The sequence below is a fragment of the Silurus meridionalis genome, chromosome 20, assembly GCF_014805685.1.
Source record: "Silurus meridionalis isolate SWU-2019-XX chromosome 20, ASM1480568v1, whole genome shotgun sequence".
Taxonomy (NCBI): Eukaryota; Metazoa; Chordata; class Actinopteri; order Siluriformes; family Siluridae; genus Silurus; species Silurus meridionalis.
In genome coordinates, this window is record NC_060903.1 from 2,165,669 (window position 1) to 2,192,500 (window position 26,832).

The window sequence follows — 26,832 nt, forward strand, 5'->3', positions numbered from 1 at the left end:
GACAAAGCACCCGTGCACAAAATGAGCTCAATGAAGACACACTGGGTTGAAGTGGAAGATCTTGAGTGACCTGATATAGAGACTTGACCTCAACAATGTTGAACATGATGAACTGGAACATTGACAGCATCTCAAGCCTCCTCACCCTACATTAGTAGCTGACTTTACAAATGCCCTTGTGGTTGAATGAGATAACTTTTATATAGTCAGAGTTTGTAGTACTATAACAAGATTTATAAAATGATATTGTGATTTGAAATAAGGTGATTGACACCAGACCTTTGCAGACTGATTTGGCAAAACAAGAAAATTGTGTAAATCCCAGAACTTTATTCCTATGCAGTGTGTACATATGTAACTACACAAGGTTTCTTTTTATATGCCTGCACTATGCATGACAGCTTTTGCATTCGGAGCATGTTTGGAAACATTAACATCTCCACCCATGTCGGAAGTAATGCGGCGATGCTATTCATCTTACGAACTATAAATACATAGAGTATGAGTATGTTAAAGGATATGCATGCATGCGGTTTTAAATATGTATCCTTTATAACCTCTGGAGTACATCCAACATACTGTAGGAAAATCATTATAAATCATATCACACATACCGTGTGTTTACATCTATACTTAGAGATTCATAGTTCACAGTGGTGGTGTGGTGACATGCTACGCTATATCTGTCCCACTCACAACACAACGCTCATCACCATTCAGCGTCTAAGCGCTGTTACTCTCACTGACATGCATTGTGTGTTTTGTCTATCTGCAATGCCCTGTCCAAGCCCAGGGTGGCATTTTGATAACACTGTCTGCCTTGTGGGAAAACATTTATTCGATGTTGTACAGAACCATCTGGCCATTCACAAACCCGTTAAGCTGTAACCATCATCTAATCACTGGCTGTGGGCTCGTACAGATTACGAGGAAATCTTGCCCTGCAGTCCTGGCATGGGCGTTCGGCCAATAGATCACCCCTAGCCGTGATCCTGAAATAGCATCATCTCGGTACACAAGGTCCGTTTAGAGGGAAAAAACTAATTGGAATGCATCGAAATTCAGACATTCATTAATTTCATCAGTAAGCTATCAAATTGGAATGAAGACTTTTTGGAAACATTGAAGGACAAAAAAAGTCTAATTTCTCTCATAAGCAATTGCAATCTGTTCCAAATAATAATCTATTTATCAATAAAGCTTAAAGATGATGTCATCCTGTGCACCTTCATGTGTCAAATTGTATTCGTTATGTCCAATAATAACAAATCCTCCATTTAATGTGCATTCATACATTTAAAATGTAACTTGGATTTTGTTGCCAAATAAAGGAAAACAGTTAATATTGTAAAATATTTTCATCATAATGGTAATAAAAAACACTACATAATAACAGACACCGAAAATAACTATAAGAAAATAGAACAAAAATACAATAATTATATTAGTGTATAATTAAAATGTACATTAAATATGCTATTTTTTCAGTAGATTAAAATTGCTTACATTTTATAACTAATTTCCTACTTTTACTAATTTTACTAATCTACTAAAAAAATAATTTTTGGCATTGAACAGAGCACAGAGTTTCTCCTGAAATGAAAAATTTGTAAATATTACAGAGTATTTAAATTTATTTTTTTACTTATTAAAATTACTGATCGTACATTTAATCTCTGAGATCCTACTGATATTAATGTGTATTATTGTCTTATTGTTTGTAAGATAATATTGTATTGTTTGTAACATTTTCCTTTGTTAGAAAATCACACTAATAACCATTGGAAGTCACTTTTATTGTTGTCTTGGGTTATAACAGTTTAGAAATCAAGTTGTTCCTTTTCAAATGTCATCTGGCTGGGTTTAAAACAATCGCCGCCAAAATCATGATTAATTCCACGATTATTTGCTCAAAAAAACAGATGCTATAATCTCATTACAGTCTGGTTGAGCCGGATGGGCTGGATGACGTGGAATAAAAGGCTGGAGCGCTACTGTGTGAATGTTATGTTACTCAAAGCTTCAGTGGGAAACAGATTAGTTGGTTAGTTAGTTAGTTAGTTAGTCAGTGTTGTCACTTTTAGACGCCACAGATTAGAAATTTGCCTTCCGCTTCAATGCAAACAAAACCTCTACATAACAAATGCAACATAAAAATAAATGAAAACAATATAAAAAGTCTAAATGCTTACACACATTTCCTTATGTACCATTTCTGAGGCATGTTTACTCACACTAAAAGGTTCAACTCCTGAATAAGGTGCAATCTCTGTATTGCCTTTCCCCTTTCTAAGTAGTTATACATTAGAATATTGTATTCAAAATTTCTCATCCTGAGCATCAAGGTTCGCCCCTTTTCATCACATTAAAACAATTTCTTCATCTTAAATTACAAATAAATAGATTTTCTTCAGTTTAGATTTTCCTAAATTAACATCTCATCATCATTGTGTGTGATGCAGAAATGCCAAAACACATCAAAATATTACATATCATAAATCATATTGTTTTGCGTGTGTGTGTGTGTGTGTGTGTGTGTGTGTGTGTGTGTATGTCTCATACAATGCAGAGCTCTCAGCTGTTTCACAGATGAAAGAGGAGATAGATGCTCTGAGATAAGAGAGGGTCATTCATAAAACATCACCATCAAAAAAAAAAAAGCTCTTTTACAGCCACTTCTGTCTAATCTAGGACATGGCTTTGGTTGTTTGCGTGGATACACATGCGCTTCAAGAGACATGGGCTTGGATCTTTCTCTTTGCTGTGTGTGTGTGTGTGTGTTTGTGTGTGTGTAGTGAACATCTGTGGATTTAAAAATGTTTTGATCATGTCTACCTGCCTTTAATATCTAGATGTGGGTAATCTGTGGTAGTAGCTAAAAGCATTATTGACATAATTACACATGCATAAATTTGCATTCAATTGAAATCTATAGTGAAGAAGGTCAGTGAAAAGTGGTTTCAATTGAAATTTAACACAGTCCAAGTTGAGAACGATAATCTGGTGGTACATCCCACTTCAGAACTGAGATGAGTAAAAAAAAAGTTAGGCTGAAATCTTGAATTGTGTGGAATTATTGAATGGGTTTGTTTTCTGTGCATCAGTTTCTAGATGAAATGTTCTAGATGAACATTTTTATCTATCGTATGGAGCACTGATAAAACAACAACAAGTCAAAGCGACTTATCCTAATTATACCTGTCTTTACTTCAATCCAACATGAATCGGATAAGAATAGTGTTTGCTGCTGCTCTAAAAAAATTGATTGCATCGCACTTCCCAAAATTTTCTTTCCTACTGAAAACCAGAGCAGGGACACGGGAAGAACCAATCAGATTCCATCTTTGAAGGTTGGTGCCAGAAAAGTGTGCAAAATGTAGCTAATTGGTGGAGCACCTGAAGCTGAGATGATAGAATTTTAGACAACACAATAAATGGCTTGTCGTGTTTACTTGATTTGTTTGACACAAGACATTACCACAAGAGATTTTGGTATTATTTTAGACATATTAAAAAAATCGTGTGCTCGTGTGTGTAAACGCACACGTGTAAACAGAGGACGGCCTGGAATTGTTCATGCGGAGCCGTAAAACAAGCAATTTAATAATATATTTATATAAATGTAGTTTTCATTGGCAGAGAAGTGAGTGGAAATAACTTCCAAATTTTGCCTTTCAGACTTTAACCCCAATTAATTAAGTTGAAAGTGTTTTAAGCGATCTGCATTGCAACGTACAAAGTTTGTGTTCTTCTGTGGGTGTTGAAAAATGCAATTGGGAAGCTCTTTGTCGTGTATGTGCAGTTTATCAACATAAGCATGTAGCAATGCGTGAAGAAAATTTTATTTATAAAAGACAGTGGTGAAGGGAATACACTGATTGGATCCCGCTACATGTGTGGAGTTTTGACATTGGACCTCCTGGAGTGTTTAAAGGCTCTGGCATGGAGAAGCTGGTGCTGGATCTGTGATGATCACAAATGTTGAGCGCAGTAGCTCCTAGTTTTATAACCATAAAGACTGTATAAGACTGTAGAAAGAACATTACTTATAATCTTATACTCCAGCACTCATGTTAGTTCTCACTCTCCAGTGTTCTGTATTGTTGAAAGATTTATGATCAAACTCTTGATGTCACCCAATTGAGGATGGGTTCCCCTTTTGAGTCTGGTTCCTCTCAAGGTTTCTTCCTCATAACATCTAAGGGAGTTTTTCCTTGTCACAGTCGCCATGGCTGCTCATCAGGGATAAACACACACCATTCACCTTCACTGTTGATTTCTGTAAAGCTGCTTTGAGACAAGGTCTGTTGTGAAAAGCGCTATAGAAATAAACTTGACTTGACTTGACTTGACTGATCCATGCTTGCCCATTTTTCCTGCTTCTAACACATCAACTTTGAAGACAAAATGTTCACTTTGCTGCCTCATATGTCCCACAGATTAACAGTTATTATGATATTTAGTGTTGTTTAATTCACCGGTCATAATGTTATGGCTGATCAGATTAATCTTGAGGGATCATTGGAATATCAGACGTCAGATATTAAAACAGAAATGTCGTAATCAGTGCCAAACATGTGGGTACTTGAACTTGGGTACAGAACTTGGATGATCTTGTCTGTCTGAGGAAAAGGTGACTTTTCTTTTTACATTTTAATTTTGAACCCTCAAAAAATTGAGTTGAAGCAAAAAAAAAAAATTGTGAAAATGTTTTCCATCAGGTTGGACTCCCAGCTGGAAGTTTTATTCCGCTTGTCTCCTTTAAGGAAGTGTCAGGTCTCACCTTCCCCACGCCGAGCTGTAGGTAGTTCACCGCCATGATTGGGCGGCCAAGGCGAAGGTTCTTTGGTCACGTGACCGTCTCCCAGCCCCGGGACGCCATCTTGGTGGAAAGTTTGGAATTTGTGACACATCGGGGAAAGAAGAAGAAGAAGAAGAAGAAGAAGGAGGAGGAGGAGAAGGAGAAGAAGTGTTGGGGTGGGAAAAAAACAGTAGGAGGAGGAGGAAGAAGAAGAGGAGGAGATAATGAGAGAAGTTTGACGCTGTGCAGAAGATTTTTTTTTAATTAACGAGATTCCACGGGATATTTGGAAGTTTTGGACAAACGACGTGTGCATCAGAAACAAAGTGCGGGTTTCAGCTCGGAGAAGGTTCGGCTTTCGTCAGCACACGTTCACTTTATTTTTTTCTAAACATTGCACGTCATCTAGTGACAAAATGGTGCTGTGTGCGGGTTAAACGCCTCTTTTATTACCACCTTTGCATGCTTGAATGGAAACAAGAAGAGTTCTGGACCGTCCCGGTTTCCCTTTCCGCCGCTGTCAGCTTACACACACACACACACACACACACACACACACAAAGTGACGCTTACTTAGCCAAAAGCTAGTCGGTTTTAGCCTGACCCGAACCTGGCGGACGCCCCGAACTCGGTCTCGGTTTCGGTTTCTTGACAGCTCTTTTGCACGAGTACATCCGGATTTCATGTCGGAACATTGTAAGTTCTGACACTTTGGGAGTCCGACCGAACCGACCATGCCGGTCCGACAGAAAGGTGAGTGCCAGGGAAGTACACACACACACACACACACACACACACACACACAATGCAGCAGTGACCTGCTCTGGACACTCCATGCCTTCAATAGTGCACTAATCAGGGGGAGACTTTTAAAGAGGGTCTGTACTGCACATTTTCATGCACTAAACACCTAAAGTCTCAAATGCATCCTCAGTCCAGGACACACACACACACACACACACACACACACACACACACATATGTTTTCCAGTTTCTCAAAGCTTAACTTATGGTCTTCTGTTGTTGGGTATTTGAGACTGAAAACCAAACAAGTGCTCTACATAGGGTGTGAGATTACCACTTATTCTAGTGTAGATATGCTTATAGGCTGATTCCCAAATAAATGTCATGTATAAGTGCATAAAATGGTGTAATGTTACATATCCAGCTTATGGTAGATATGAATGCGCTTTATATGTTGAATCCTACATATACATAGTGTATAAGAGTCGAGAGCCAAAAAGCTTTTATTGTCATTTCAACCGTATATATCTGACACGGTACAAAGTGAAACGAAACAACGTTCTTCCTGAACCCTGGTGCTACATACAACAACAATCACAGAAAACACAGGGCTGAGGACCAGTGTCCTCAACACATTAAGTGGTGAGGTGCAAACCTGGTGCAGACAGTGCAAAGACAACACAAGACGGTGCAAAGACAACACAAGACGGTGAAAAGACAGTACAAGACAGTGCAAGGACGACACAGGACAGTGCAAGAAAATACAGGACGGTGCAAAGACAACACAAGACGGTGCAAAGACAACACAAGACGGTGCAAAGACAACACAAGACGGTGCAAAGACAACACAGGACAGTGCAAGACAATACAGGACTGTGCAAAGACAACACAAGACGGTGAAAAGACAGTACAGGACGGTGCAAAGACAAATACACAAAACACAAAATAGCGCCGCCAGTAAACCAGTTGTATATTACACACTGCGGTGTGTAAAAGAGTAAAGTGAACATTGTAATTTTCAAAAATGTAAACAAAATGTTGCACAATAGCAGCAATAAAAATAAATAAATGCACTACAAAGTGTGTAAGATAAAAATCTGATTTATAGGATTCAGCCTGTATAATATGCTGTATAATATATATACAGTACAGACCAAAAGTTTGGACACACAAGGTGTTATATACATAACAAAAAAGTGTGAAACAACTGAAAATATGTCATATTGTAGGTTCTTCAAAGGTTCTTCTTGGCATTCTCTTGATGCCTACTTTGAAGAACCTACAATATGACATATTTTCAGTTCACTTTTTTGTTATGTATATAATTCTACGTGTTAATTCATAGTTTTGATGCCTTCAGTGTGACTACAATTTTCATAGTCATGAAAATAAAGAAAACTCTTTGAATGAGAAGGTGTGTCCAAACTTTTGGTCTGTACTGTATTTACAGGCCCGAATCCCAAATACATAAAGTGTAGGTACATTCCAAAGTGAGTACGATCGCCACTTTAGTGTAGCCATGTTTCCGCTTTATAGGCTGAATCCCAAATATACATGTATAAGTGCATAAAAAGGGTGACTACTTTTTCCAGTGTGGAAAGAAATCCAATTTATAGACCAAATATACATAGTGTATAAGTGCACTACATTGGGAATATGATAGAATTTTTCTTCCTACTTTCACATGATCTAAATTCTTGCATATTTCTGTTTTATTTGTTGAATTCCAAATACACATCGCATCATAAAGGCTTTACGATGTGAAGTTTTGTACAGAGATTCAGTTAGACATGTATTTCCTTTATAGCCTGAATCCCAAATGAATAGTGTGTAAGTGCATTACAAAGGGTTTAAAACAACCACTTTTTGGAGTTTTACTTTATCTCAGGGCTGAACCCCAAATACACATAACATATAGGTGCACTATATAGGATGTGAGATCTCCTCTTTTTTTCTAGTGCTACTTATTTAAACACCTATACATGGCCAAATCCCAAATGCACATAGTGTACACTAGCAAAGTGCACCACAGAGTGGTAAAACCCTTCAACAACAAAAGATTTGTTCAAAGTGAAAGTTAGATGGGCTTAATTAGTTTTATAGGCTGAATCCCAAATCATCCTCCAATCATAGGGGATGCAATAACTTTTCTCTATATATGATTTCAGGACAACAGGAGTGAGCTTACTGTATAAAATGCTTCTGTATAGGCTGAACTTTAAATAAGTGCCCTAATTAGTGTATAACTACACCACAACATACTCCTACACTCGTCATTAGACTTCCCTATTGTCCACACTAATTAATCCACTTATAAATAGGTGCACTATACAGGGTTGAGTGCATTATAGGGGTTAGGGTACATGGTATTATAATCACTACTGCTGTATGTCTTAGCGCTCACGTTATAATAAGTGCACCAAATAGGTTGTGTATTAACTTCGATCTTTAATACCACTCATAGGCTCTATTTTGTAGGCTGAATTCCAAATAAGCACCCACTTGGAGTATCCCGCACTATACATTAACCTGTATGCTTTCTTAGGCTACATCCTAAATATATTCCTACACGTATACAATGACGTTGGCACCTTGAGCATCCATGTACATTTCCATAGGTTGAATCTCAAAAGGTATTCTGGTTGAGTTCACTTGAAACATCTCATATAGCAAATCTCAAAAGTCCACCTTCTTTTTTTTATAGGTCTACAATATAATGTGTATTATAGCTTCTATGTAGTGCCATAGGTTGGATGTACTTTAGATGGGTTCATACCACATCCAGAATTTGGAGAAAACCGTTATGACTGTCGCTGATGAAATTACAGAGACGTGGCGCTGCTTTGAAGCAATAAAAACTGCGATCTTGAAATGTTTAACGTTCATCCTAGATGCTCAGCGGGCTCTGCTGCTTTTGGAGGAATATCGCACGAAACTCAACAACACCGAGGACCGACAGCTGAGGCACTCCATTCAGAGGGTCATCGACATCTTCCAGAGTAACCTCTTCCAGGCTCTCATAGGTACCTTCAGTTTTTCCTTTCCTGTGATTTTTTTAATTTTTTTATTTTTTTTCTCTCTCCCCACAATGAACTTCTTCATCCTTGGAGTTATTACTAGAAGTGCAATGCAGCCTTCTGATTAAAAGTACAATTAAATTAGTTTCCTGTTTATTTACTGAAGATACTGAACAACCTGAACTGCTATACTGATTCTGCCTTTCAAATAAGATGCAAATTCAAGCTGAAAATCTGCAGGCGGTGTTACTTCAGGTAATTTCGAAGCATCCAAAGCGACATGAAAATGAATTCTAGTGCAGAAGTTGTATTTTGGATTTCGATTAGGTAGATGAAGATCGGTTTTCTGACAGCGAAGGTTTATTTTAACGAGTTTATTGTCGTGTAGCATCATTTTTACAGCAACAGCTCATGCGTAAAAAAATTGTGTAATTAGTGTAGTTTTTTTTTGTAAACCGTTTACCATTTTATTTAATCAAATTTAAAAATCAATCAGTCGATCCATTTTTATTACATTTTTCTATATTCATTTTAAACAAATTTTATTTTTTATATTTTTTTTATTCAATTTTTTACTTTTATTTATCATTTATAAAAAAAAAAAAAAAAACGTTGAAGCTTCTGTCACCAAAACAAATTCCTTGACAAAATAAAGGTCTTTCTGATTCTGATATCTTCGGAAGGAGTCTCCAGTTTCAGGACTTTGTAGCATTCTAGTGTCTCTGATTTTCTGATATTTTCAGAACTATGGAGTTTATGCTTTATTAGATAACAAACCAATCTGTTTTTTTTTTCTTCATTCATGAAAGGATTTTGGTGAAGAAAAGACCGTTTATAGCTGCTATAACATAAGTGATTACACGAATGAACATGTTCTGCTTGTTAACTCTTTAGAGTTAATCTACATCATTGAATGGGTTTGCTTGATGAGACATTTCACCGGCCGCGGTCTGTGTTTAAACGCCAAGGTGTCGGTCATAAGTCACTCGTGTGGTGAAAATGGGCACGGTTTTCCGGGATTCTGTGCAGCCGACATGTTGCTCGGGTTAAAACCGTTCACTTTGAGCCGATTGTTGTAAAATTCACCTTTTCTCTTTTCTCCCACGCACTAGCGAGCACAGACTCGCCTTGTATGAATAATACCGGTTTATTCCAACAAACGTGCCGTGAAAAGCGAGCAGCAGGAATGTGGTGTGGCAGGTTCGAGTTCGCCAGAGGGTCAGCTTCCCATCTCGAACCACAGCCTGTGCTGCAACTGCTTTTCTCTTCCTTTTAGATGTAACTAATAGCCAATTTAATTTTTTTTTTTTTTTTTTTAAGTGGAAAAGTGATTCTCTTCTGCGTTTACCTGCAGTAAGTCACATGCTTGTGCAGGAGAGTTCAGGACCACACGGTTGACTGCTGCTTTTGTTACAGAGTAACAGGATACTTGATTAGAACCAGCCAGGTGGAAAAATTAAATTCTGAACGCACTTTCCTTTTAAACTCAACGAAGTGCACAGGAGAGTCTCATGCACTGTTTTGGAAGTTCATTGATTTTATATCTCTTAATGCACAAAGTGGTGGATTGTAATGAAGTAAATGTAATTTGTTATTGGTCTCGAGTAGCTTTTTCACGTATCTGTGTTTTGCTGAAGTATTTCCATTCGGGGAGACTTTTACTGTAACACGCCATTTCATAAAAAAAAAATCCTACTACATTTTGCATAATAAGTTTTTACGAGGAATAAAAACGTAACGGGTCAAACACGCAGCGAGCCACCGTTAAATGCCGTACACACAGTTCAGCGTCTGTTCAACAGCAAGCAGAGCGTTTAGAGAGGAAGAAACTCCTGACTCGAACATGGAATTATTTGAAGTATGGAGCATCCACCATCCTCCCTAATATGCTCCTGGTAGAAGTCTGGTAAAATTTTTACTTTTGGAACGTGTGTAGACACGGTGTATACTGTTTAGGACACGCCCTTAGTTCTAATCACCACTTCCTGCTTTCATGGCATGAATTACCGATCATCGATTATCCGATGTTCTACTTGCGGTAGGTCTAATTCCTTTATGATATCGTCCTCCTCTGTGATGAAGATATGACGCATACTCACTCTTCTACTTCTATACCGTGCAGCTCTTGCATCATAGATTTGAGCTCCAGTATCCCAGCTGCTGCACTCTTTCCTAATTCTTTTCAAAAGACAGACTCTATGTAATCCTTCAGCAGGCTTGATTACTCCAGGACTAATCCCAGAGCCGCTGATTTACTGCTAAACGCGAATGCACAGCTCACTGCACAGCTATCGATGACCTACGTGTGCATACCGCAGAATGGACCTCAAGCTCTGTTTGTTTAATGTATGGCCATGAAGGTGTCCGAGGTCTTTTGCATACCGTAACCTCACGTGACGAAGTGCAGGGTCAAAGAGAGCCGGGTCAGTCTCTGGAGCAGGTCCGGAATAGATAAGGATTAAAGGACAACAGCATCTGCAGATGTCCTGGGATTTGATCTTATAATCTTCTGAAGAAAGATCGTTTAAAATGGCGATTGTTTTTTTTAGTTTCATGCTGGAGATATAATCTTTTAAACGACCAGGATTGGGAGGTCACGTGTAGTACGTCAACGTCCTGTTTCGCCGTTTGAGGGGTGTGGCCAGATATGGCAATGTATTATTTTTGCTGGCTTGAAGTAGTAGCCGCTGTTGTCCTACTTTGGTTACATTTAGGGTTGGAAACTTTCCGGAAACTTTCCATGGGAACTTCCTCTGGGGAATTTGGGAAATATTTAAAGTTGGAAACTTTATAGGGAAATTTTATAAACTATATCATATACAAACATTTTGTTTGGTCATTAGCATGCAAATAAATAAAGTATAATAAAATATTGAAACTTTTGATTTTCATGACTATGAAAATTGTAGAGTCACACTGAAGGCATCAAAACTATGAATTAACACGTGGGATTATATACATAACAAAAAAGTGAACTGAAAATATGTCATATTGTAGGTTCTTCAAAGTAGGCATCAAGAGAATGCCAAGAGTGTGCAAAGCAGTAATCTAAGCAAAAGGTGGCTACTTTGATCTACAATTTTCATAGTCATGAAAATAAAGAAAACTCTTTGAATAAGCAGGTGTGTCCAAACTTTTGGTCTGTACTGTATGTAATTTGCGTTGAATGATTTGCAGGATGGACTTTTTCCTGATGATTATTTTGTTGCAGGATTATAGAAATGATGCGTGTTGTGTTACCGAGGACTGTACAGTGCCTGTAGGGGGGCGTGGCCTCCATGACCCTGTAGTAAGTCTGCTGTGTGCATGTAATTAATGAAAATGACTGAAGTTGCATTCAATTTGGTCTGCAAGATTCCCCGTTAAAGACTCGCCTGCAATTTTGTAAATTTCCAGTTTATTTCCATTAATTCCCATTTATTTCTGTTTATTCCCATGTAAAGTTTCCAGTCTTGAACATTCCTGGAATTTTGCAACCCTAGTTACGTTACATTCATGTGGAAGCGGGCGTTATCTGGAGGTCATAAAAAAGTTCACCTCTACCTCCAAAAAACATATTTCACACATTTATATTCTGAGATAAATGTGAAGTCCACTGGAAATACATAAACCTTCCAGCTCATGCAAGAGGCACGACTGAATCATCATCTCTCACACACACACCAACACACACACACACACACTCATATCTGCCGATAGAGCTTTGTGGAAATGTTTAATGGAAGTGTTTGTGGTTTCTAAAACCAGACTGAGGTGAATTTACACACGTCTGCTACACATGAATAATGATCACGCAGTCACTAATGAACTGCTGACAAACCGGATGAAAATTTCATTTCACACGACGCAGTCTGTTTATAATTACGCTGCGACTCCACTTCCTCACCTGGACATGTTTTTTTTTTTACACTCTTAAATAGCCATAAATTATTTACAGCCATTTTTTGTGGTAAATGGCAGAAGATCAAAAGATAATGTAAGTTCTGAAGACTTCATTAGTGTTTATGTACTGATGAATAAAGTTTTATGCAGGTCTGTATACTTTTAGGGGTTGAGTAGGTGTCTAAGGTCCATGTGAGTACTGCTGAAAAGATAGTTGTGGTGAAGGAGATGTGGCCTCTGTACGTGTGTGTTTGTTTTAGTAAAGGAAACTTCACATGCCTGTGTGTGTGTTTGTCCCAGTGAAGGAGGTGGGACCTCTGGGGTATGGAGAAATCTGTGGGTATGGGTGAGAAGGTTGTGAAGGTGCTACAGTGTCGCTTTGTGATGAAGGTTAAGAGGTAAAACTGATCTTGTGAAATTGTAATCTTGTGGTTTAGAGGGCAATTTGTTCAGACATGAGTTCCAGCTGTGTTTTATGGCTAGCTTCACCACAGAGCTCTCTCCAGACGGACACCAGGAAACATGAGATACTGAAAAAGCCAGGAAGCAGCACACGGCGATAGCAAAGGGTTTGTTTTGACTGGAAGGGTGAGACTGAAGGAATTTTGTGGGTTGATTAAATTCAGCTAAAGGTCATGAAAGAATAATCCTTTAAACACAGTCCTGTTTTCGTCAGTTACGCTTTTATTGGCACGATTGTTCTGACAATTAAACTTATGGAAATGTTTTGAATCTGGCTTCCCAGTGGAAAATTTGAATCGGCGAGAATCTTGCTGTGAGAAAACTCTTCCCATAGTGCCATATTGACGCTTTGCATAATACGATAAAATCGGACCCAGTCGTCCAGCCATCACAATTTGTCCTGCTTCTAACACGTCGACTCTGAGGACAAAATGTTCACTTGCTGCATAATAAATCCAACCCCCTAACAGGTGCCATGATGAGGAGATAATCAGTGTGGGATAACGTGTGTGAACATTTCTTGGCGTATGTGGCATTAAACGGCGCTCCTTGTGCCTGGGCTTGGTGAGAGCATTCGAACACGTGAGTGCAATCTGGATGGGGTTGTAAGGGATGTCCCTCATCATGCCGTCTCTCTGATCTTTATCCTGTTACACAGTCTGTCTGAGCTAATCGCTCATTTTACTGCCGCAGAGCAGAAGCTTAGCTTCAGCGTCTGACATGTGGCCGCAAAGCCTCTCTGAACTGTACATCAGAATTCTTATGTCAATCGATCCGAACGTCCTGCAGCTCTTTGATGTTTTGATAGTAATTATAATTGACTGTCCAAGCTAAGCGTACTTCATTTGAGTTCCTCTGTGAAGCTTCCCGAGACTGAAACATCTCACTGATGCAGCTTTTATTAGTAGCTGTGAACCCGTGCTTCAGGAAACACCTCCACCCGTGTGCATTACAGAAACCTTTACACTTGCGGCCCTGCACGTTCATGTGATCCTGGGTGTATTTTTAGCCCCGTCCCTCCTTCTGCTGTACATCTCTGCAGCATAGATAAAAAGCTGTGGACTGCTGAGGTCACTTCCCCTTCATTTAGAGAAGTTACAACTGCTTCCTTCTAGTAATGTGGTTTACACACCACACAGTTTTTTATAAAGAGTTTTTGAGCTTTTAGAAAGACTTAAAGTATTTGTGACGTTGCAGCAGCCGTGTACGACCTTTCTAAGCGCTTATAAAGGATTAATAGCACTCTGTGTTTATAGCATAGCGCATAGCTACCATGTGAGAGCGACAAAAACGACAGTCGTGTGTGTGGAGCCCTGAAAGCTCACCTGATTTCTAAATAATCAAATTTTTTCTTCTTCTGCGTTTTATTTAGTTCAAATTATAACAATACTGATAGTAACAATACAAACCACCACCACCATCACACCACAAAACCCCCCTGAGAAAAAACCCAGCATGGATTTTGTTAAATGGTTTTGTTTTGGACTTTTAATTTGGTTTAAAGCTACCGATTTGGAAGAGCAGTCTGGAGGATAAAAAAAAGTCTATAAGTGTAACTGTATTATATACTTTGTTTATTTTCCTTTAAGAGCCAAGATCCAAATTTCCATAAGGCGCAATTTCAGAGAGAATTTACAATAGGTTCTGCTAATTATTAATATGTGTTAAAAACCGCATCCCCTTTGAACGTTTCTTCAGTGGCAGACATAAGAATAAAACAAGTGATGGTGATGTGATGGTAATGCGGTCCAATGAGCCGCAGTCCAGACGGAATTGCATTGTGTTGAAGAATGCAATGGTTGCCATGTTGGTTTCTTTCACCCAGAATAAGTCTCCAAATTTCCCTGCTCTAAAACAACAAACCATTAGGTTTCCACCGCCATGTTTTGACTGCTAACATCTTCTCTCCTGTTCTCCATCTTACACAAGTTCTGCTGTTAGAGATCTGTCCCTAGAACTCCTTTTAATCTTACAATAGAGACGTTCTCGTTTACTGCATTAACAGTTACTGATCGACGTCCGATGAGAAAACGGTGTTAAATGTTCTAATCGTTTATGAGAATGTTGAAAATTGGTACTGTTTCTGCATTAAAAATACTTCCAAAACTTTCAGCGTGAATTCTGTAAAGCTGTGTTAATGAAATAAAAACGGAATTGAAAAGCAAGACCCTTCAGCATCGTGTTCTCTCCACCGTTCTTCTCACAGATATCCAGGAATTTTACGAAGTGACCTTATTGGATAATCAGATATGCAGCGAGCCGGCGAAAGGAAGCGGAAGCCCCGGGCCAGCTGCCATGAACCTGTGGGATTTCTCCAGCCTCCAGAGTCCCACAGGGACTTCAGATACGATGCCCAGCATCAGCACCAGCATAGAGGTAGGAATGACGAGTGTTTGCAAGTGTGTGTGTGTGTGTGTGTGTGTGTGTGTGTGTGTGTGTGTGTGTGTGTGTGTGTGTGTGTGCGCTTCAGTGCGCAGTGTTGACGCAGCACTTGGAATACAACACTTTGTTTGGTGGGGAAAATATCGCTTTTATTTTTACAGAGCAGAAGTGCTATCACACACATATGTATATATATTTATACACACACACACACACACACACACACACACACACACACACACACACACACACACACACTTCAGCTGTTTACAGTTCAGCCTTGTGAAAGAGTGTCTAAATTAAACCCGACTGGTGAAAAAACTTTTTTCTCTCTCTTTGCTTGCCATTATGGGATTTTCTAATCAACAATGTTGGCACGTTCGGATTGAGTAGGAGGGACTTCACAGCCTTCACAGCTGTCCTAAATACAAGCCAGATGGTTTAAAGGTCAAAAGGGCAAAAAGAGCAGTTATATACGGTGTAGTGTAGATCTGCAGCTACACCTTCTTTACCGAACACACGAGTACATCTGCAGAACCGTCAGAATTCACCAAAGTGTAAAGTCTGTCGAGTATTGGTGTGAAAACACACACACACACACACACACACACACACACACACACACACACACACACACAGCCTAATTCTCACTGTCCACTGACGAGAGTTGTTCTAAGATTAGGTTTGACTTGCAGTCTCTGGCTGCTAACACAACGCTGTCACCAATTCAAACCTGATGACATCTTCATCAAAACACTGTGGCAGCACACACACACACACACACACACACACACACACACACACACACACACACACACACACACAGACACACACATACACTTCCAGGTCCTGAAACAGTACTTCCTTAACGAGATTTGTCTCTGTCTCATAAACTTTGAAACGGACTGAACAGAATCTCAGATGTTTATTTTATCTCATTATAATATTCTTTGTCAAATGACAGCAGATTAAATCTTTACCTACATCTGTTCTGACAGCTGAGTGTTCAGGGTTATGAATATCTAACGTCACCTATTCGCTGTGTCATAGAATCTGAAAAAATGTGTGGCTTTTTCTTTTACATTGTGTCGATTTTATTGACATTGACTTTGTTGAATAAATTATGACCTAATTATTTTTTTTTTGGTAAAAATAAAAAAGACAAACGTGGACTGTTTTGTCAGAATTGAGTCCCATATAAAGCTACATCTACATTAATCCGGATAAATTTCAAAACTGCGTTTTTGTCTAAAAACGATCCGTATCCACACTATCGTCTTCTATCGTTTGCCAAAAAGTTGCTCATCCACAGTTAAACGTCCGAAAACGCTTACGTCCTCGTGCTGCGTCATTTCCATCTGGAGTTTATTTAATTTCACTTAAATTTAATTTAGGTGGACCCACAGTGAGTTGGAGGTGTTGCTGCGAGTAACACAGGAGTATAAAGTTGTAAAAAGCGAGTGAGAATATAGACCGGGAAGCGAGTCATAACAAATACGCCAAAATCTTTAAAAAACAATATCTTTTTGATGTTTACACAACACTTATAATAACGAAATGACAAACTTGCTGTACAGTCCACCATCTTGGCTGAATTTGTGACTAAAAAGTATTTTCGAAAAGACTCTGTTCACTGAAACTATGCTTTCAAATTCATCCACTATGCCATTAATCAACAAGGAAAGAGGGACAAATTCCAATTTTCTAAAAACAATTTTCTTGAATGCAGAATGAAGTAAATATACGACATCATTCACTAATCTGCTAATGAGACTTATAATAATAATTTTGGAAAAAGTATATTATTTACACTGTATGGACAAAAGTTTGTGGACACCTGACCGTAAAACTGTGTGCTTTCTAAACATCCAATTCTACATTTAGACCCCATTTACTGTTGTTATATCCTCCACTTTTCTAGAAAGATGTTCTAGATTTTGAGGCGATTCACTCAGCTATAGTGGTGTTAGTAAAGTCAGGTACTGATGTAGGTGAGAAGGTGAGGAGGCCTGGGGTGCAGTCATCGTTCACATTCATCCCAAAGGTGTTCACAGAGACGTCCTACACAATTGTGTTCCTACAGGTTTGTGAAGGTACTACATATGGCTGGAAAAGTCAGGTGTACTAATCCTTTTGTCTTTTTGGTGCATATTCGATCACAAGACTTTGGAGGAAATGAGGAAAGATCAGTGCTGCCTCTGGAAGCTGTAGACACACCGACCATGCATAACGCATTATAACATTATGAGCGGTGAAGTGAATAACACTGATTATCTCTTCATCTCTTCATAACGACACCTGTTATTAGGCAGCGAGTAAACATTTTGCCCTCAAAGTTGACGTGTTGCTGTACGATTTGAGCGAGTTTGACGAAATCTCCAAAACTGCAGCTCTTGTGGGATGTTCCTGGTCTGCAGTGGTCAGAATCTATCAAAAGTGCTCCAAGGAAGGAACAGGGGTGAACCAGCGACAGGGTCATGGGAGGCCGAGGCTCATTGATGCACGTGAGGAGCGAAAGCTGGTCCGTGTGGTTCTGATCCAACAGACAAGCAACTGTAGCTCAAACTGCTGAGGAAGTTCATGATGTTAATGCTCAGGTCACGACTGTTTTGGCAGCAAAATGGGACCAACACAATATTAGGCACGTGGTCATAATGATATGCCTGATCAGTGTATTACAGAGATCTTGCGATGCTAATTTGCTCGTAGTCTGTACGAAGTGAATGTAGTGGGCATGAAACAGACATCCAACCACCAATTTCCTCACGTTTATTCAGCAATTTGTTAGAATGTACGGATGCATATGAAACAATTGTTAAAAAATAAAGTACTCTGGAGTAAATCGCATGCTGTAGGCTACAGTTTGGTTACTATTTTTATTTTTTTACTTTGAAATGCTGGAAAACGAAACGCCCACAATCTACAAGCATCATTAGTGACTCATGTGAACAAGGGGCTGTTTCTAATGTGTTTACCTTGTTTTATAGGTAATTGTAGTGTACATTGAAAGAAGAGTTCACGCTTAAGAATCCTGTAATAGACGTTATTAAGTGTGTGTGTCTTTCCTTCCGTTAAAATGTATTCTTTCTGTTTCTCTTCCTGATACGAAACTGCTAATCTCAGGATTCTCCTCTTCTATACGAAATCCTCCATGTGCTTGCTAAAGCCAAAGCATCCTCCGACGAGCTGGACCGAGTAAGTACTGCCTCCGGCTCGGCGTCCCACACGGTCGCATGCTGGGCATGCCGTCAGTCTCCTCCCGCTCGTTGTTGTCCTGTTCCCTGGAGATGGGTCGCTATCCGTCTCTCTCTCTCTCTGTCCCGTCGCAGAGAGACTCATGTGTCTCCGTGCCTCCATTCATCCGGGCTCGGGGAAGGGTGGGGGCGGGGTTTGGGGGGGTGTCAGAGCCACGCCCGCTTCCCTCCGGGGTGGGAGGGTGATCTCTCACGGCTTTTTCTTCAGCGGGTGTTTTGTTTACAGCATTCAGTCTATTTATTTATTTTCCTTCAGCACTCATTCCATGGTTGTCCTGGTTGTCTGATGTTCTCATCTAGCTCATAAAACACTGTTACTGACCTGCATGTGTCCTACATGTGTAAGGGTGTTAAAGATGTTTATATGTAATAGAGGTGTTAAGGATTTAAAAGAGCTGGAGCTGGAGCCTTCTTCTAGACGTCTAGACTCCGGCTGTGGCAGTCCTGCCGAGCTCTATGTGATTTGTGTAGGTGTTTACCTACAAATACCGCAAAATACATTATATGGACAAAAGTGTGTGGACACCTGACCACAAGATGTTTTTTTATTTTTTTATTTTATTTTTTTATATAAATATAAGCATCCCATTCCACATTTAATTCCCGTTCGCTGTTGTAATACAATCCACAATTCTGGGGAGATTTGTTTATTCAGTCACAAGGGTGTTAGTAAAGTCATATGTGGTGAAGAAGCCTGGAGTGCCGTTCCAATTCATCCTAATATGGTTGAGGTCAGAGCTCTATAGCAGGAGATCTTCCACACACTTCCAATCGGAAATCTGATCTTCATGGAGCCAGCTTTGTGCACAGGAGCACCGTCATGTTGGAACAGGTTTGGGTCTCCTAGTTCAAGTGATGTGAATAAAATGTTGTGCCGCTGCATCCAAATGTCCCATACGGTTACATTCCTCCAAGTTTGGGAAAAAAACAAATATAACTAGAAAAGCCTGGTGTCCCAATACTTTTGTCCAGGCTATTAAGATGTGCTTCAAAAGTAGGATTTATTTCTGCTTTGTTGTTTATTTTTTTTCTCAGCTTTTTGCACTTCTAATATCATTTGTTGCTCTTTGACTGTATTACCACTGTAAAGCCCACTTACAGATGTTCTGGTGTTCAAGATTTTGAAGAACAGGAGGTGGTCGTGTTGTAAAAAATAAAGTTTATATCGCCAGCTCATGTGTATTTAAAAAAAAAAAGTCACATCACCCTATTTATTAATGTAATCAATTCATCGATATAGGATTTTTTTTTTATTTTTAATTTTTTAATATAGATACAGGTTTGCTAAAATTTTGCCGATTCCTTCACACATCCTGGAACCTGTAGAAGATCTGAGTTCTGCTGGGCACAATAATGTGATCAAATATTTATTCTCGTGCATTAGAGACGTGGCAGATTAAACCTACTTAGTCAGTATCACTATTTTATCACTTTATTACTCACCTTTACTTTGTGTGTGTGTGTGTGTGCTGAAGCAGAGTTCAGGAAGGGACAGTGTTACAGTGTTACGTTGCATTTCCAGGTTGTGTTTATGGTTTATTATGATTTAATTGTCCAGGATTTACTTATGAAATGGTGCCGTGTCGTGTCCAGGTCCGCATATGAGATGCGAGTCGGAGGCTTTATGGTCATTAGGGTTCATTTCATTTTCAAGTCTAAACTTGTGTCAGAAACAGTGTCTGGTGATCTCGGATATAGAGACTTTGTATATTTGCTTTGTAGAATTGGAAATCCATAACGTCCTCTTTGTCACGTCCTCGTCGTTTTTTTTTTTCTTTTCTGTTTTTATCATCAAGGCATGTTATGAGCAAAATTAACGCTTCAAATTGTTTTTGTTTGCTGCTAGCTATCGGTAATGGAAATACTCGAAGGTCTGAACGTGTCACGGATTGATGACGTAAAACTTTGGACAAGTTTTTTTCTTGTGTGTGTGTGTGTGTGTGTGACAGATTTTAACTGTCGTACAGTCTGATATTATGACAACTGAGATCCTACAATGTGTCATGGGGATTATATTAGTAAAGTCTGAAAATCAACAATTGCAAAATATTAAAAATCGCACTTTGTGCACTCGCCATAATAAGAGGGTGAGTGCAGATTTGTTGTTATTATAATTTTTTTTTTTTTTTTTAATAGGCACATACCTTTTGTACATTATGATTTTAATAGACTTCTCACTTGCTAGTGTGAAAAGCACAAGGGACAAATATATTGACATTATTTCAGGCTTCTTTTCATTATTGTTGTTATTATTATTATTTGTATTGTTTATATACTGTTCTGTTTGCCAAATGTTTGTGGAAACCTCAACACACCCAAAAGTTCTCCTTTTCCAAACCGTTGCCACAAAATTGAAAGCAGATACCTCTGGAAAAATATTTTCTGTCGTTTTGGGATGACGACGAGTACAGTGGTGTCTGGAATCTGTCGTGATGGCTGTGATGTTGAGTCGTTTAAGTGTCATAAGCATGCTATAACATGTCAATGATCTCCAGCAGTGGTGGTGCTACTGATATTACTGCTATTAGTCACGTTTAATATGAGATATTTGATGATGTGTTGTATTTCATCACAAATCAAATGAATCCTTATCCTTCTCGTATCTTTGACTAGGTGAGACAGGAGATAAAAATCCAATCTGGCAACACATGCAAATGCCAAGGAGTTGTCGTAGCCATGAGCGCGGGTTTTTTTTTTTCCTTTTTTTTTTTTCTCCCCTTCACTCCTCCCAAAATCCCCTCAGTGCTGGGAAGTTTTTATGGTGCTTCCTCCACTAACAGGCTTTACGGTTAGATGGAAGTGGTGGGTTTTTCACTCTTTCTCTCTCTCTATCTCTCGTTCGCTCTTTCTCTATCATACACACCCACTCACACACACACACACACTCTGAAGAAACGAAGGCATGAAATGAGATGCTGAGGCCGAGCCCTGCTCCTGTTCTGTCCCGTGCGAGAAGATGGACTGCATTTGTCTCGTTACCACGAAGGTAAGCCCTCGGCCGCATCCCAAACCAAATACTTCAAAGTAGTCAATCTCCATGGCTCGGTATTTTAGCATGCTGTCTAGTGCGGGAGTATTTGAGACGAGGCCACAATACTCGTAATTGCCACATCTCGTTCTTTATCTTCACTTCTAGATTTAGTTTCCTTGCCAGTTCTTTTTTTTTGCATTTGAGACTGAGTTTTTCCTGCATCGTCCATTTACAGAGAATGTTGATGACATGTTTGTGGTTTGGAACAGTGGTTGTCTTCCCTGTTCCACTTTTCTTTTTTTTTTTGCTTGGAGTTAAAAATAAAATGCCATGTAGTTAAGATAAAGCGTTGAGGTGGAAATGAGGGCGTGCATCTCACAACGCAGGTTTACAGAGAACACACTCTTCTTAAGTTGGTGTTCCACATCATTAAATGTAACGATAAATGGACAAAAGTATGATGCGTCACGCTTTAAAATCATCACCACATCTATCGTAATTTACACGAACAGCATTGGTCCAGCTGTGTGTGTGTTTGGATGCCATCCGCCATCCGGATGTATGGTTGTCCTTCATGCACTTCTTCACGCTTTGATGTCCCGGCGGTTGTGTTCTGACCTCCAGCACATGGCCCCTGACCTTGAGTAACTTCCTGCACTTAAAGCACTTAATGACTCCTGTGAAACTCTTCATTGAAGTTATGGCATTTATTCGCTCATCATTTTATAGTGGTGACCAGACGGGCATGTGTTCAAATCCCAGGAGTTGAAGTCAATTACAAGTGGAAATCGGAGCAGGCGGAGCAAAAACGTGCTTCCACAGATACACGTAAAGCCAAGGTTCACGTCTTTTCTAGCTGCAGCGTCAGAGGGGCGTCATCTTCTGCCACATGCATGAGCTGGCAGGGAACTCTGGCACATGCATGAACTCTGCCACATGCATGAGCTGGCAGGGAACAACCACTGGCTAGTTTTGCTCTGATTGGCAGGGAGTTCCCCGCCCCTCCCCTCTCTCCCAAATATGCCCCTCCCACCTGACTAGGGGGTGTTAAAATGAATCGTTTCTATGATGCATCACAATGCGGAAGTGGACGATTCTTAATCGATGCAGTAACAGACAATACTCATCTATATCCTAATGATGACATTCATTATTCGAGTGACGAATGTGTTCCAGTGTGTGTTGATCTGATATGGTTCGAGCGATGGAAGAGGATTTGGTCTTCCTGTTACGTAACGTGTTAAACTCCTCCTTGTTCCTGAGATATCCTTTGTTCATGCGTCTTCCAGGACGTGAAGAAAACCTCCATGTTTTTTTTTTTTTGTCCTGCTTCTCCTACACAACCTCACCGAGGTCCATGATTGGCTGATTGACAGCAGAAAGACAGCTTGTTGTCCCACCAACCCAGAGAGCAACGCTACACTCGTTTGCTTCTTTGATGGATGTATATTTCATCCTCATAAAAACTTGTGGTATGTGATGTGATTTAAACACGTGTATAAAACATGCAGCGTTTGTTGGATTGCGCGCTCGACTATCAGAAGTTGGATCTCAGCAGCTCTGTGGGACTCGAGTGCTGACCTTCAACATTCCTCCAATGCATATTTGGAAATATAACATTACTCATGAAGAGCGAGTTTAATCACAACTTCTACAGTTAAAGTTAAAGTGGAGTCTCGGGTTTCATGTACCCTCTCTTTTTTTCTTTTTTTACTCTTTCTCTCTCTGTCTTCCCCTCTCTCTCTCTCTTGCTCTCTTTTGCACTCTCTTCCTGTGAGGTCTTCTGGTAGACACACTCCAGTTGTGAGCAGTGTGTTTGCTTCTGAGTCACACTTAATAAGTTCAAAAATGTTTGTGCTATTCATTCCTCTACCGCCTAACATAAATCCTCTTTCTCCCTCTTTCTCTCTCTCTCTCTCTCTCTCTCTCTCTCTCTCTCTCTCTCTCTCTCTCTCTTCCCCTTTCTCTGTTTCTCTCTCTCTCTCTCTCTCTCTCTCTCTCTCTTCCCCCCCCTGGCTGTTTTTGTGTTTGTCTTTTGGTTTCTTTCTGTCTGTCTGTCGGGAATTTCTTACAGCCTGCTGTGTTTCCTCCACTCCCCTTTTAATGATCTTCCCAGTGACTGCTGCTGCCTCGTCACTCCAACAAAACGACCTCCAACAACGAACCATTAACATTCTGCATTCATTACAGAGCGCTCGCACCGAAGCCACAGCGACTATACGATATGAGGCCTGCTAGCTTGAGTTAGCATTAGCCTGGCCGGAGGCTGCAAACTAGCATAAGTAATGAAGCTCATTAGCGTCAATGCTCTTTAAATAGCACTCTTAAAGGTCAAAAGTCACGCTCTTAATCATCTCTTCATCAAAATAAGTGACTGTGAATCTGATCTGAGTTTTTTTTTTTCTCGACTGAACAGTTTACGTGTGAATGTTTTCCATCGATAACGAGAGAAGGAAGTTTGTGATGCCGATTTCTTTCTTTCACATGGAATTTTAGTTCATTTTCTGGCTGATGGGCAAAATTGATCAGTTACTTAAAAGGATTTTTGGTTTCTTGTAAAAATATTAACCAGTAGTCCTAAGATTAATTAGGGACGTGTGAAGTGTTCGCTGAGTGTTTAAGGCTCTGGGTTACCAATTAGAAGCCCCAGTATCGCCAAGCTGCCGCTCTTGGGCCCTTAAGCAAGGCCCTTAACCTTCTGTTCTCCAGGGGTGCTTTTTATTGGCTGACCCTGCACTCTGAACCCTATTCTATTCTATTCTATTCTATTCTATTCTATTCTATTCTAACTACCTGATGGAGCTTTCTACCAATCAACAGTCCTTGCCTTCATTTACTCCATGAATCATTTCCTAAAAACATTTTTTTTTTTAAATACAAAAATTCAAATTACATTTTTTTGAGAGCATTTGGATTTAGAGGATTCAAAGTCATTTATTTTGTACAGGTTGTGTAAAAGGACTCTGCTGACTCTATAGACCGAGGCTTAGGGTGTGTCTGTGGTTCAGAGAGGGCAGAGCTCTCATGTGGTTCATGTGTACACCACACACAGCTGATATTTTCACACCTCTCCGATTCATTTTAAAGCGTGGTTTGAACACAGAACTAGATTTGTAAGCAGATCCCGAACACTGCTAAGTTGATGTTTAAATGCAGTCGCTGTTTGTTTGTCACGCTGTTGTACAAGCTCTGTATCTGGGGACAACAAGGGATCGACAGCTTTTCTTCTGTGCTGCGAGCTGCCCCTCCTCTGGGGAAGGAGTAATGCAGCTCGTGGCCTCTGCTACTCACACAAACACAAATGGGTATCATGAGACCTCGGATATTACATCCACCATCTAGTGTACAGTTAAACAACAGGTGCTGAAAGTAACTTTTTAAGGAGGTGGAAATTCATTCCTAGGTTTGGTCAAATACAGTCAAAGAATCAGTCATGATCAGTGGTGGAATCATGAGATTCTGTATTGTGCCAACAGTAAATTATTTAATAAATTAATTTCGTTGTGGAGGAACATGTTTTCTTCTTTGAGGCTGACAGAGTTCTGGGCCTTCCCTCTTTCATTGGACGTTAAAAACACACTTAGAAGACACCGTCTCAAGAACTCACAGGCACATATAACATCTCATTGGGCATATATAACGTCTCATCAGCATATATAAGGTCTCTTTGGGCATATACAACGTTTCATCGGGTATATTCACCGTCTCATCGGGCATATACAACCTCTTAACAGGTATATATAACATATATAGGCCCCGCCTACTTTACTGTGGCAAAAAAGCACAGGCTCCTTTACTGGGACTGATCTGGTCTGTTGCTAATCAGGGGATTTAAACTTGAGCCGGACAGAAAGAAACCCCTGAGGGAAATTTGCCACTTGTGACCAAACTGACTCTTTAACCCCCTTCATGGTCAGACTGGGGAACTCCAGTGGTTTTGCTGTTGTGTTGTGTACGGGTGACGTCTGCAATTCTTTCAACCAGGATTGATCAGATTTGTCATCCAGCACTTAAACAAAAGCTGAGTTATTGATGTTGGAGTAAATTCACTAGCTCATTGGAGATGTTTACTTCTGGTACAGCCATATGCCAAGGGATGTCCCTGAGCAAGAGAAAGATATTAATCAAAAATAGCTAGCGCAAGTCTTTAGTACAGCATATCAACAGCGTAACATGAGGCCAAATAAACTACATCAACAGCGGCTGAATTAAAAGCGGGTGTCTGTGTGGTCAGGTCAGGTGACCTATCTGGAGATTAAGATTCCTTTGAGGCTCTTTCCATTATACAAATCCTTTCCTTCAGCGTTTTTTTTTTTTCTTTTATTTTTTTAAATTTTTTATTTTAATTTTTAAATTTTTTATTCAAAATGATCAAAAATGTGTAATGATAATGATATTTTCACTATCCAGTAGAAAAACGTGAGTTTTAGGTGTTTGCATCGAGCTGCTGCCCTCTACTGGTCTCCTAAAGCACTACGTGTAAAATGTATTCATATTTGCATTAAATACAAGTATCATGCACAAGCTTGTCCTTAGACCCATCAGCCATTGCAATAAAACCACCTGCCGGATATTGTGGGGTTTCCTTTGTACCTTCTAAACAATTCAGAGTTCTCAAAGACCTGGATTTCCCAAGATTTCTGAAGATGTGCTGTAGTGTCTGGCACAAAAACTTTAAGTCTTGCGATGTAGATTGAACTTTTGTTACAGATACTTGATTTTTTTCAGAATTTGTGGGTTGTGAATTTTTGGGGGGATTTTGGAAGCCAAGTCAACCCCTTGAACATTTTGTCAACGTTTCTTAAACCATTCCTGAAATGTTTTTGCAGTGTAATATGGCAATATTATATTAGTACTGCGATTCATGTCACCTCTCAGTGGTGTGCAGTGTATTGTTTTTAATCATTAATATAATTTTTGAGCGCTGTTCATGTGTCAGATTTAACAGTCGTCTCATTCAGAGACTTTGTGTGCTAAATTTTTTGCTAGACTTTTTAATCCGTTGTAAACAATCTAAAAAAGACCTTATAAAGTGATTGTCAGTTCTGCAGTACTCACTCACAGCACTGGATGGAGCTCTAGCTTGTGCATCTCCATCTCGCCACGTGGTTTTATGTTCCTGCTGCATGAGCGGGTTTCGTGAGGAGAGTTAAAATCCCAGATGGATTTCCGATTCTGTCGTGTTAATCGACCGAGGCAGCACATATCGCAGATTCACTCCTTTAAGAAAATTAGCTAAACATAATTTGTGAGTCGTGACTACTACAACGTTCTCATTAGTACCCCAGTCCTCCCCCTGCTGCGTTCTACATCTTGTTA

General features: G+C 39.6%; 1 protein-coding gene across 15 annotated transcripts in view; it reads left to right on the forward strand.

Annotated features, from left to right (window-relative positions):
- The first annotated feature begins 4,876 nt into the window (after positions 1-4,876).
- dlg1b (discs large MAGUK scaffold protein 1b) overlaps positions 4,877-26,832 on the forward strand; it is a 70,344-nt gene continuing 48,388 nt past the window's right edge. For 4 of the 15 annotated variants that reach the window (XM_046875989.1, XM_046875996.1, XM_046875995.1 and 1 more), the window contains exons 1-3: positions 4,878-5,554; positions 8,437-8,568; positions 15,113-15,282. In XM_046875989.1, the coding sequence (XP_046731945.1) occupies positions 5,536-5,554; positions 8,437-8,568; positions 15,113-15,282 (321 nt within the window). In that variant the 5' untranslated portion in view covers positions 4,878-5,535. Of the gene's footprint in view, positions 5,555-8,436; positions 8,569-15,112; positions 15,283-21,235; positions 21,529-26,832 lie in introns of those variants that run through there. The other 11 variants (XM_046875991.1, XM_046875992.1, XM_046875998.1 and 8 more) reach the window with 4 other exon arrangements.